This window comes from Pseudochaenichthys georgianus, chromosome 8 (genome assembly GCF_902827115.2).
Source record: "Pseudochaenichthys georgianus chromosome 8, fPseGeo1.2, whole genome shotgun sequence".
Lineage (NCBI taxonomy): Eukaryota > Metazoa > Chordata > Actinopteri > Perciformes > Channichthyidae > Pseudochaenichthys > Pseudochaenichthys georgianus.
In genome coordinates, this window is record NC_047510.2 from 14,610,053 (window position 1) to 14,623,476 (window position 13,424).

Consider the following 13,424-nt stretch of genomic DNA (forward strand, 5'->3'; position numbering starts at 1 on the left):
AGTTGCATAACAATTCAAACTTGAGATAATCTATAAATATTGAGTATTTGCGCCTAGAAAATTGTTATTAGTATTTGAAAAGATTATTAACAACAAAGTTGATAAAAATAGAATTGTTTACATGTCATAAAGATGTATGTGTAATACGTAGGTCGTGAAGAAGATGGCACTGTTTCCCACTCTCGGTTTGTTATTGTTGTTGCTAGGATACCAGTTGACCGGAAACGCTTATGAGTTAAACACACGCTAAAGTTAATGTCTGCAGGAGTTTTTACACAACAGTTTGCCTAAAAATGTCAGACGCAGGCCTAGATCAAGATGGACAAAAACCAAAAGGCGTATTCTCTACTTTAATGGCTGATGGAGATTGGATGTACACTAAAGGGGAGTACAAAAAGGCGATACAAAGCTATACAACGGTAAGTAACGTTAGTTACTAGCTAAGTAACGTTAGCTACCTATGCAGGGTGAGTAGCCTACAACAACACTCAAGTTTATCATGGTATGGTGATAACTACAGAACATTTTAAAATTAAAATACGTTAATTATATCAATGCATATTTAAAATAGACTTAAAGTACTCAACAACATTACACAGAAAATAGAAAAGCACACCAACAACACAGTCATTCAGATATAAAAAGGGTAAGAAATATAAGTGCTTTAAGGCAGGGGTTCCCCCGGTCCGCGGAGGTGTTACTGCCGGGCCGCGAAATAGCTGTGAGTTTATCGTAATATTTGCAGAATTATAAATATATAAAAATATTTTATCATAATATTTTTTTCAAAAAGTGTTTAATGTTCGCACCTATAGCCTACCAGTCATATTATTTCATCCAGTAGCCTAGTTAATCTTTCACCAGATAACCGTTGAAAATGGCTTTTATGATTTGGCGGCTCAGCCTCTTGTGCGCACGAGAAAGTTACCGGTGCGCCAAGTGAAGAGGAGCGTACAGGAGACAACCGTTTAATTGCAGACTGATGTGGGGAAATGGCAGTGCATACATTATTTGAGATATATTTCAAACTCGGACTTCAAAGGACATGTCGGCCAGGGGGGTAGAGCTATACGTTTATTTTATTAGCTTTTCTTTTTAATGACTGATTTTAAATGCCATTTTCTGTCTTTCAGTTTTTTGTAAAGCACTTTGAATTGCCTTGTGTTGAAAAGTGCTATATAAATAAACTTGCCTTGCCTTTGTTTAAGCACCGGATTGGCAAAACAAGAGAGTAAACCAGTCTGCCTTGATCTTTGAATTCATGTCCGGGACCCTCACGGTATCTGCTGCCTCCCCGCAGCTGTTTTATAGAAGGAAAACCTCCTTCACTTCATGAAATGGCTGCAGCATCAGGAGTGCAGCACCAGCGCGCCGTGTGTGTGTGTGTGTGTGTGTGTGTGTGTGTGTGTGTGTGTGTGTGTGTGTGTGTGTGTGTGTGTGTGTGTGTGTGTGTGTGTGTGTGTGTGTGTGTGTGTGTGCGTGTGTGTGTGTGTGTGTGTGTGTGTGTGTGTGTGTGTGTGTGTGTGTGTGTGTGTGTGTGTGTGTGTGTGTGTGTGTGTGTGTGTGTGTGTGTGTGTGTGTGTGTGTGTGTGTGTGTGTGTGTGTGTGTGTGTGTGTGTGTGTGTGTGTGTGTGTGTGTGTGTGTGTGTGTGTGTGTGTGTGTGCTCTGCGCTCTGCTCTGCTCTGCTCTGCTCTGCTCTGCTCTGCTCTGCTCTGCTCTGCTCTGCTCAGCTCAGCGTCTGTCCGACACCGGCATTTGTTTTCAAATGACCATGAACAGTAATTTACACACATCTGGCTAACTCCATAGGTAGCCTATATGCGGGTGTTCCCAAAATAAATTAGTTTAATCTTAATCTCGAATCGATGTAGTGCTAAATGCTGTCGGACGTGCACCGGAACGAACGTCACTATCATAATAGGCTTGTTGGAGACGCGTTGCGGCTCGCCTCGAAAGTAGACGAGAATAGCCGATCGCAGCCGGGGGAGGTCTCAAAAAGCTCGCCTGAAGTCGGACAGCTCGGAGTCGGCTTCCTCTTCTTCTTCGGCCCAATCCCAAACCACTCCCTCGACCCTACCGCTCTGTGATGGAGTGAACTCCGTCTGTAGCCACACTCGCAGCTCAACGAGGCTCCCTCCTGTCAGATGGAGGGAGTAAATACAGCAGCAAGCTTTGGGACGGCCTCCCCTCTCCGGCAGAAACAGGAAATGCCGTAACTGTATGTAACAACGGTTTCAAATCAGCATCTCTTAGACAAAAAGTTTAAATGAATAACTCAAATAAAACTCCAAACATCTTTCATTGTGTTTCAAAGCTCTTTTAGTTTTAAACCTGATGTTTATAAGCTTCTTAGTTTTTGCAACGGTCTGTAAATATACACAACTTTATAATAAAATGTACACATTTACCTTCTATAGACTAAACACAGGTATGATTCTAAATTAAAAACATATGAGGTTATCATGAGGTTGTTAACATCGCAATTTATCAGTTCTTATTATACATCCATGGTCTCAAGTCAGCACCGCTGCAGACTCCTGTTTGAGGGCTTGATAGCCCACTCCCCCCCACACTCGTTGCTTTGGAACAGCCCTCAATATGGCGGACCCTCCGCGTGAACGCGCAAACGGAGGGGTAGGGTTTTCCCATCACTGGATTATCCGTAAATCATACAAACAAAACCAAAACGTTGATTTATCTGTTTTCCCGTTTTGGTTTAAAAACTGAATAACGTCGGTTTTTTGTTTTTCCGAAAAACCAAAAAACGACACCGGTTCTTTTTTAAACGTTGTTAATATGTTTTGGATGCATATTGTTCTAGTATTTATTCAGGCTGTTACATACAATTATCCTCTGTTGCTGCTGGTGGTGAGTAAATATTAAAATCTGTTAAAATTGACAACCGGTCAGCGATTTTGTTTTAATGTATCTGCCGGTCCTTGGCACAATAAAGGTTTGGAACCCCTGCTTTAAGGTACACAAGTTTGTGTGGTGGAAAACGGGTATATATAAAAAGCACCATTGACCAACAATATAAATATTCTTTTGATATACAAGGTAAGTGTTTCTGTAACCTGTACACAAAGCAAATATGTGTGTTGGGAGTAACCCAATGGAGCAATGGAAAAGAAAGGCATATGCTTCTATATCCGACTCAAACCACTCTACAACTATGGCAAGACAAGTGTACTCAAAGGCAAAAAAGTAACATTAAGGTAACTTGAAGTCAGACGCTTGCTTTCTGCATGCTTCTTAGGTAACATTAAGCTGTCTTTGGCTCTTTTCTGCTGTAACAATTTCTCCTCTGTGGGACTAATAAAAGTATTCTGATTCTGATAAACCAATGGGCTCCTGTTATTTCTTATTGTAGATTAGATTATGTGAGAAGACACCATGTGATCTGATTGGAGTTTGTCCAAACCATATGTTCTCATTGAATTGTTATGTTTCATTGTCCTGACAAAAGCAGCAATGTATAGGAAACATACTGTAGGTATAAATACGCCTTTCGTTTATTTATTGAATAATTGTAACAGTTAACAGAGTAATGTCATGCATATGGAAAATACACTTGTATTTTTTCCTGAGAGCATTATGTAATGACTATTTGTTTGTATTGTTCTAGGCACTGACATTAAAGCCTGATGATAAGACATGCTACGTTGGCCGATCCAAATGTTACCTGAAGATGGGGCAATCTGAGAACGCTTTGAAGGATGCAGAGGCTTCACTCAAAGAAGACAAGTCATTTTTTGAGGTAACCTAGGTGACAGAAATTGTAATGCCTGTTAAAGTTGTCTTCTATTTACAGAGAGCCAACAACCCTACACCCAGTGTAAATATGAAATCAGTTATGAAAAGTGAATCTAATACGCGTTTATTTTACTCTGACTTTTTTTAGGGATTGTACCAGAAAGCAGAGGCCTTGTACTACATGGGGGAATTTGAATTTGGGCTGGTGTTTTACCACAGAGGACAAAAGCTACGTCCACAAATACAGGAGTTCAGACTGGGTATCCAGAAAGCACAGGAGGCCATAGAAAACTCTGTTGCAAGTAAGTAATTTGAAAATAACACAAAACTGTAAAATAACCTCAAACAAAACACATCTTCAAACAATCCTCCTCACACCTAAAAACATTCGTTCTTATCTGGCATCTTCTAGGCTCTTTCTCTGTAAAACTGGAGATAAAAGGGGACCTATCATTTTTACAAAAAGATGAGGAGGTAAGTCTTTTTTGTATTCCCCTTTGTATAACCCAGTATTTAACAGGAAAGGTGAAGGTAAGTATACGTGTCCACATTTCCTAGACTGAACATATATTGGTATGCAAAGTTCAACCCTAATGCACAATACTGTTTTCTTTCATAATGGGTAAAGAGGGCCCAACCAATAGCTGCTATTCTGAATCTGACCACGGAGAAAAAACTGCAGACAAAGAAGACGCCCAAAAGTGAGAAGACAACCAAACAACTGCTTGGAGAGTTTTACAGTGATAAGAAGTATCTAGAAACCCTGCTCAAAGATGAAGGTACTGGGGGATTTGCTTACTGCTGTGATTTTGTTTCTGTGCGTATTTCATTTGCTGGCAGCACAGATATTGAAAATGACCAAAATTCAATTGTTTATTTTCACTTCTTTAAGACTAATATCTAAAAGTGTTGCACAATGATCTGCAGATCTGGTAAAAGGCAAGACAAAAAGTGGGGAGCGACTTCAGGACGTCATTCAGGGCTGCCTCACATACCTTGACTCCTGCACTGAGTTTTGGAACCAGGAGAGACCTATTGGTGCACACAAAAAGGAGCGCAAGGTCAAGCAAAACAATTGTACTAAAGGGCACAGCGCACCCTCTGAGACGGTTCAGTTTCTTCTGAAGAGCCTGGATGGCATTGATGCAGGTAAGGCAGGCTTCTGGCTGATTTTGTCGCCCTTGGTGTTTCTTTAAGTCTGCAAAAAATGGCTTTCTGTATGTTGGTTGTCGTAGAGTTGACATCAGGAAATGCAGAAGGTAGCCTGATGAAGGCAGAAGAAGTCATGAAGGTAGTGCAGGGCTGGTCCGAGAAAGAGGTGCCTAATAAGAAAGAGGTTATTGGCAGCCTGCACAGTTGTATTGGGAATGCCTTGATCGACCTGGGAGACATGGACAAAGCTTTGGAGCATCATCAAAAAGACTTGGAGTTGGCTAAGCAGTGGTGAGAATGTACAGTTGGACACAACATAAGTGAATATATTTGACAGCAAAACATCACATTTCTAATAATGTTTTTGTGTCAACAGCAAACTCCCAGATGCAATGTCCAGGGCTCTGGACAACATTGGGCGGGTTTACGCCCAAATTGGACAGTTCGCACAAGCCATCGAGTTGTAAGCTAAACTGCAGCTGTCCTTTGCAAAGCATGTTTTTTTACCTTTATCTTGTAATCACACCTCTCAACATGCATGACTGAAGATTAGTATATCGATTATTGTATCTTTTGATGAACATTAGTTTCATTTTATTTTCTGTGTCTGTTTCAAATTCAGCTGGGAGATTAAGGTTCCCTTGGTCTGTGGTGGTTTGGAGAAGACCTGGTTGTTTCATGAGATCGGCAGGTGTTACCTGGAGCTCAATCGCCACGAAGAAGCCCGAGCCTATGGCGTCCGCTCAGTGGCTGCTGCCGATGAAATTGCTGATGAGAAATGGCAGATGAATGGCCATGTTTTGGTGGCACAAGCAGAATGTAATTATCTGTTTTTTATTTAATACTATTCGATATGTCTAATATTTATAATTTGAGAAACTGTGACATGTTATCTTATTACTCAATATTTCAATTGATATGTAATTAGTGTCAGGGGGCTGTTGTCAATCAATGATCCATCTGATAAATTAATTCCCTTGTTTCTCTCAGTGAAACTTGGAAACTTTGGATCTGGTGTCTTTCACTTTGAGAGAGCTTTGACCCAGGCCAGATTGCAAGAAGATGACTCTGCCAAGAATGTCATTCAGAAGGTTTCCTCTTTGTTGTTTATGCTTGTCTTCGCCATATTTTGTAATTCCATTTAAGGAAATATTTGTATTGCTGACATTTGTCATTCTGTTTTCAGGCCCTTGATGAAGCCAAGCAACACCTTCCACAGTGAGGATGACCATCGCAAGATATGTGGTGCTTGAGTGTTAATTAAGCAGAAGGCATACAGAAAAAACATATAATAAAATGGAAAATTGTAGAATAAAAAGATACCAATAAAAGGAAACTGGCAACTGAGATATTATAATTTTTACTTCTTAAAATGCATGAATGCATTTTGATGGTCGCCTTAGAAACATATTTTTTCAATAGAACTGTTTTAAGACACAATCATTTATAAGCAAGACCCAGTTTGATTTGTGTAATAACTTCTTAAAGGTGACACACTTTAACCAGATCCTGGATCTCACGGTTGTACTGTAATTCTATCACTTATTTCAGCTAACATTGAGCTCACAACGCCATAGAGTAGTGATTGTGCATACGGTTCTCTGAAGTAAAAGATATGTATATGGGGAATTGTTGTGAAGCTCAATATCTGGCCTACATCCTTATTTTCAGTTATCTCCATATACAAAATACAGAGGGATCTTATCACACGTTTTTACATGCACACCGTTACCTGCCATCCATAAACCTTGTTTGCTCTTGATAACTTATAAGTTCCCCATACAGAGCTCTACTTGCTGCAGGGAACTTCCTCTTGTTGTCACCTCTGCAGCTGTCTCCAGGCAAGCACGGAGCTACTGTATTAGCATACAGATGACTGCTTCCTGCAGGGCTTACACTTACACTCAGTATATGTGTATTGTTCATGTATGGTTCTGAGACAGTAAAATAGCAATTAATGGTCATTTCCTGCTTTTGATAATAGCTTACTTTTTCTATATATATATATATATATAGTTCTTTTTTACGAATGTGAAACAAAGTGGTTAACAGTTTAATTTCAAAGGGTTTGGTAACGTCAAGTATATTTAATTTTGTATTTATTAAGATATAGTTCTGAGCCTGAAAATTGTGCAAGTAGCCCTAAGTAAACATTTCCACAACCATTTTTCATGTGAACTTTGTCACTTCATGTATGTGTTACATAGCTGTGTCAATATATCTTTTGCATATATTTTTTATTAGCTTACAGACTACGTAAGGCACACACAAAATACGAGAGAACTGATAACAACAACAAAACTAAAGGATTTGTTTACACTTCATATTATTTATGCATTTTCAAACTATACAAAAAAGATTTTAAATATATGTAAATGAAAATAGTTAAATGAATTTGGAGAAATACTACAAAGCTGTATCAATATTTTTTTTGCATATTGTTGTATTAGCTTACAGGCACACACAAAATACGAGAACTGATAACAACAACAAAAGTAAAGGATTTGTTACACTTCATATTATTATTTCTTTTTTCATATTTTAAATCTTCTCCAGTGGCGTCCTTCCGGTCCTCAGGGGCGTGCCCGTGACCACGCCCAGTTGCGCGTTACCGGGAATTTCCGTTTTCCTCTTGAAGAGCGAAGCGGGTGCATGTGTGTGCCAGGGTTTGCCTTGTCATTGTATCCTGAGAGAAACGCGTGGTCAGCGGCAACCGACAGCTCCACTGCAGCCTTACCGGTAAGCTGGCATTTCAGCAAACAAAAGCCTTTCATACAGAGTGCTACTGCTCGTCCTTCATGTAATAGTTACTTAATAATTGCATAGACTGCCTGCAAAAAGTTGTTCCAATAACATACAGTGATTTGTAAACGCCAGAAAGACATGATGTTAGGACGTGGCGCTGTAGCTGGTGATGATATAGCCAGCATTACTGACTGCCAGGCTAAATTGTTTTTGTCTAGCGTGCTAGGTGCACGCCACTCCCTGCCTGCCCACATTGTGCAGTTAGTAAAAATGCAAGGTTTTGGGTTTTCTCTGTGTAAAACAAATCAAAACAATATTTGAGCTCACTTGGACCCCGTCTTCGAAACTTATTTCATAAAGCAATATTCTTAATTACATTTTGTATTTAATCTAAACTTGCTACCATAATGCCTCGATGCGACATTTACTGATACTGTACCCTCCTTTTCATATCGAAAGAGATAACGTTTAATACATGTGAAAGTGTCCTTATTTTCCCTTTTACTTCAGTTTACTTTCGCTTTTCGTGTATTCCCTACCTGGAAAAATACTGTTAAATGTTTGTCTTTGTTGACACATTGGGTTGCTGTGAGAGCTTTCCCTTCTGTCTCATGACACAATGTGGTTTCACACGTAGGCCTATGTTTAATCCAGCCTTTATTACCAAATATTTCACTAAAATGTAAAATAACTTGGTACACGGTGGAGGTCACAATACAATGAAGTCATCATTTTTCAGCATTATCCCGTTTTTTATGTGCCCTTTGTCTATTTACTGTAAAGGTTATTGCGGAGGTAATTTAGCAATGGTAAGGTATAGTGTTTTTGCAGGCATGCTTGTGTGTCTATAACACTGTCTTTGTGTTTTTAAGGCATTTTAATTATAATTTGATTGAGCTATGGTGCCTAAATGTTGCCCACCACTCCTACTGTATGCCCAAGGGTATAACACCTCTACTGAACCCAAATGTGTCCACGTCTTGCCCATTGAAAATGTCTAAAACCTTTATTATATTGTAAAAATATAATCCACTATAAAAATCCATAATCCACTATATAAAATCCACCTCCTTTTAACTCCCGTCTCTTTCTCAAATCATTGATATTGGGTAACTTCCTGTTTGAGACATAAAAACCACAGTCCGTATGAAACTATTTTATTTTAGCCTCTAGAAGGGTACACAATGCAGTCGGAAGTGAAAGTATAAAAGCATATTCCCTTTTTTTTTATTCCAGTTAAACCAATTTCAGTCAGCTTTAATTTAGAATTATGCTGTACCACAGGGCCAAAGTTTCTGAAGCTTGTGTCTATTTAAAAATGGTTTCCAAATTGATCTAAATATATAATTTCTCTCTTCTCTAATTTTATATTTAAGGTACATGGTTCTGTGTTAAGTCTGACTGTAGGCTAGACATGGACACTGGAAAGAGTGTTGAGGTTTTAAATGCATCAGAAAGTCCACAGCAAGAGGACACTGACATGGAAAAAGGGAATGTGTCAAAGCTGGAGACTCCAGAAGTCCCCCCAGCTGTTGAGGAAGAGACCGAGCAGCTGGCGGTGAATGGCCATGATAAAGAAGTCAAAAACTTGACAGAAGAGTTGATTGTGACAGAAAATGTCGTGCTGTCTGACGAAAAAACTAAAATGGGGGACAACTTGCCCACAGAAAAATCTGAAATGGAGTCTGAGGCTAGTTTGGTGGTTGAACGAGATGAGTCATCTGAAAAGATCTCTGACCCACATGCAGCTCTCCACGCAGAACCAGAAAACATCCAGCTCTTGCCAGAGAATGACCCAAAACCTGTGCCAGTGCAAACACCTCTGGCCGAGAGTGCCCCTAAACCAGAGCCAGAGAAATTGGCGGAATCAGTTCCACAAGAGCAAACATTGCCTGAACCAACTGCGCTGCTGCCGGGAGTAGATAAGCAGTCTCCTAGCAAAGAGGAGGAAATGTCAGAACAAGTGGGAACTGAGACAGAATTGCAGATGACATCAACTAGTGGGGAAGAAGAAGTTCCAGAAGAGAGGGTTGTGGAAAAAGATGTCCTAATTGAGCCTACAAAGGAAGTGGCGGAGACTGTGTTGGTGGCAGGAGAGAAAGTGGCGGAGACTGTGTTGGTGGCAGGAGAGAAAGTGGCGGAGACTGTGTTGGTGGCAGGAGAGAAAGTGGCGGAGACTGTGTTGGTGGCAGAGGTTGCCTCAGAGAAGCCAACAGACGCCGTGCCATTGGCTGAGGCAGCAGAGCCTACAAAGGTTGTGGAAGAAGAAAAATCAGCTGAGACTGTGTTGGTAGCAGAAGTTTCCTCAGAAAAGCAAACAGACGTGGTTCCATTGAAAGACGAGGCATCAGCTGAAGTTGCATCTGTGAAACCTTCAGAGGCCGAGAAGGAAGTTGAACCAGAAAAATCAGTGGAGTCTGATACTCTGAAAGGAGCTGAAGCAGCAGCTGAAACATCTGAGAAGAACGATGCTGAGGTTCAGAAGGAAGAGGATGCAGTCCCTGCATCTGGCTCCCTGTCCTTTGCCCTCCTGGAACGACAGAAAACCAAAGACTCCATGCGAACCTCTCGTACACTTGTCGTCCTCAGAGGCCTTCCAGGAAGTGGTAAAAGCTTCCTGGCACGTGCCATAGCCGACGCCTACAAAGACCACTGCACTCTTATCACTGCTGATGACCATGGTATAAAGCCAGAGAATCCAGAATCCTCTGTGGATGGGTACAAGGCTCTGGATGAGGCTGTGGTGGCCTGCTGCACTGCAGGAACCACCTCCTCTGTGCTGATAGTGGTGGACGACACCAACCACACCCAGGATCGGCTGGCTCGCATGGGGGAACTTGCCGAGCAACACCACCTTGTTACTGTCTTTTTGGAGCCACTTACTGAGTGGAGCCGAGATCCAGCTCAGCTAACTAAGAAGACCAGGCGTGGACTGGAGGAGGCCCAACTGGAAACTATGAGGGGTCCACTAGAGGAAATGTCCCTTCCTCTCTTCTTTGGCTGGTTTCTTCTCTCCTCCGTCCAGGACAAGGTCCGATGCACATCAATGGACTTCCTGAAAACGCTGGACACATTGGAGGCCTTCAAGAAACACTTGAGTGACTGTGAGTGTATCTTATGTTGTTAATTTATTGCAAACTATTACGTCTTTAATATGTTTGGCATGACTAAAATGCAACCAATATCGTCTTGTGTTTACAGTCACTGGGAAAGCTGAGAAGGAGGTGGATTTGGAACAATACTTTCAGGCCAAAGGAACCCTCCATTGCACTACGAAATTCTGTGACTACGGAAAAGCTCCTGGTGCCAAACAATATGCCGAGAACACAGTAAGATCTGCCATTTTATACTTGCTTAATACGTGTATTTATTTTATTTGCAGTAAGTTACCAGATAAATATCAATTTGATGGCTTAATGTGTTTGAATGATGTGTGCAAATATTATTGTAAGTGAACAACTGACTTATAAAGAGATATTTTACAATGAAGAATTATTTCGTGAATTGTTAGTGCTCATTTGAAAGAGTTTTCTCATCCTATTCTTTCCTCTGCTCTTCAGGCGGTCAAAGAATTCTACGGTTCTGCATTCGAGTTGTCCCTGAGTGCCCTCTTTGTGACTCCTCGCACTGTTGGTGCCAGAGTGTCCCTCACCGAGGAGCAGCTTCTGCTGTGGCCAGCTGATCCCGAAGAGGAGGCAGGGTCCACCTCCCTGCCGCGGGGAAGCCGTGCACACATCACCCTGGGATGTGCTGAGCATGTTGAGCCAGTTCAAACGGGTCTGGATCTGCTCGAGATCCTGACCCTGCAGCAGGAGGGCCAGCAGGGGGAGCCCATCGAGGAGATGGAGCTTGGCTCGCTGACCTATTACGGCGAAGGAAGGTGGCTGCTCACCCTCAGGGAGCCGATCTGCACCCCGGCCTGCTTCTCCAGCTTCTACGGGCGCAAGGAGGTAGAGCCGCCCAAAAAAGAACCAGAGAAGAAGAAGAAGCAAAAGTGCACCATACTGTAAATGGCAAACAAGGGGATGTGTGGCCGGGATGACTGGTGAATTACGGTTAGGCTTACTCTGTGCAAGGTTTGTGTGTTTGTGCAGTGTTTAGGGTTTCAGTTATAGCCACCCTAAATCCACAAGCTGTGTGCCTTTTTACTGTTGATTTGCACCACAACCTAAGATGCCTTTAATACATACTGGCTTGTTGTCAACGTTTTTCGGTATCTTGTTTCACAGATCTGTTGCATTTCCTGGCTATTTGATGAGGAGGTAGCTGCAGTTTTAGACTAATGTAGTATAGCATCCCCCTACAGGTCCACAGTTATCAACAAGTTAGATTTCCTCCTCGGTACATGTCTTGTCTCTCAGTATTCAGATGTTAAAAATTAGGTACTTTCATTGCATGCATCCCAGTAATGGCATAGTAGCAACTGTCTGCCTTTCTAAAAGAACCTTTGTCGCTTCCTTTTGGCTTAGTTGTAAGTGAAAAAGATTAGCTGTCATTTCGGGTCGTGTGTGTGTTGCCTAAGAAATAATTGTTACAACGGCATATGGGCCAAAGTTAGCTAATTGATTAAGTGTATTAAAATGTATGTCATTAATTGAGGTCCTTCCTTGTAAAATCTTTGCATAGTTTAAAGGGAGAATGCTGATGAATTGTGTTTGTTTTAACAGCTTGCACTTAGTTCTTGTCAAATGCTGTGAATCCAGGTTCATATTTTGCAATCTTTTCTACTGTTCAAGGCTGCATCATTGATCTGTTTTATTGTCTTTGAACAGCACTTCCATGTATTGCATTTCAATTTGTATCCTTTGTGACTAATTTTTGAAGGACAGTTCCTACTTTGTGTAGCTCTTACGAATCACTATTTTTGCACTTGTTTTGTACACTTAATAAAAAAGAACATGCTTTGCTCCAATTACGCAGTCTGTTGTATGTTCAGTGCCGCTGGTTGGTGATTAACATGCAGGCTAGTTGCTGCAGATTTATTTGCACATGCTCATTTTCTTAAAGTATCCGGCTGTAGTTAACCATATAAACCAGCAGAGGGCACCCATTCTTTGTGCAGTGTGTACAGACATGTTGTAAAAGGTTTAACAGATTAATCTGTATTAGCTTCTGGTGCATTGTGTCAGAATGTGCTTGCACAAGAGATCTAAACAAATATTGTATCTTCAAACATTGTACCAGACTGGATTGCGCCATTTCATTTATCCCCCCGTGTTGCTTAAGAAATTGCTAATCCTAAACGGTATCGCTGCCATCAAAACAACGTCCAGGGTGTAGCTTTTGATGGAGCAAATGCTCAGTTTAACAAGCTCTTTCTCCATATCACAACTCTACTTTAAGGCTTTCATCCCATTTGTTTTACCCAATGCATTTGTGCTTCATGTAATTGCTATACATCTCTTAGGTTATTTATTTTTGCATCTTATTAGAGTGACTGCCACAATTGCCAAATAATGTAGGTTAAAACAAATACTGCTTTCTGTTTATACATCTTATACTAAACAGTGGGGATGTATTTAGAAATTCCTGCAGTCGGCATTTGACTTGACACAAATTAATGTAAGGTATTAGAATCAACACATACTTAGCAAACACAAAGTAAAAGTTATAATTTTGCGGAATGGCTTGTTATGTTTTCATTATATCATTGATCTACATTTTTGATGCACAAATCCCTTTAAAGGTGGGGTAGGTAAGTTTCAGAAACCGGCTCGAGTGCACTACAATTTGAAAGTACGCAGCCGAAAAGAATCCGCCCCTTCCTTCAGAC

The 13,424-nt window shown here is 41.0% G+C and overlaps 2 protein-coding genes across 3 annotated transcripts; both read left to right on the forward strand.

Moving 5' to 3' along the window:
- The first annotated feature begins 63 nt into the window (after positions 1-63).
- On the forward strand, positions 64-6,253 carry odad4 (outer dynein arm docking complex subunit 4). 2 transcript variants are annotated; one of them, XM_034088429.1, is made up of 11 exons: positions 64-419; positions 3,627-3,758; positions 3,903-4,056; positions 4,167-4,228; positions 4,383-4,533; positions 4,682-4,903; positions 4,990-5,197; positions 5,283-5,369; positions 5,529-5,725; positions 5,897-5,997; positions 6,093-6,253. In XM_034088429.1, exons 1-11 carry the CDS (start codon positions 294-296, stop codon positions 6,126-6,128), a joined length of 1,476 nt encoding a protein of 491 aa, XP_033944320.1. In that variant the 5' UTR covers positions 64-293; the 3' UTR covers positions 6,129-6,253. The 2 variants fall into 2 exon arrangements, with proteins under 2 accessions (XP_033944320.1, XP_071060098.1); XM_071203997.1 differs by lacking the exon at positions 64-419 and adding an exon at positions 1,952-2,219.
- A 1,284-nt stretch (positions 6,254-7,537) lies between these two features.
- Positions 7,538-12,563, forward strand: cnp (2',3'-cyclic nucleotide 3' phosphodiesterase). Its single transcript, XM_034088947.2, has 4 exons — positions 7,538-7,645; positions 9,028-10,755; positions 10,853-10,980; positions 11,212-12,563. Exons 2-4 carry the CDS (start codon positions 9,066-9,068, stop codon positions 11,659-11,661), a joined length of 2,268 nt encoding a protein of 755 aa, XP_033944838.1. The 5' UTR covers positions 7,538-7,645; positions 9,028-9,065; the 3' UTR covers positions 11,662-12,563.
- Positions 12,564-13,424: the final 861 nt, after the last annotated feature.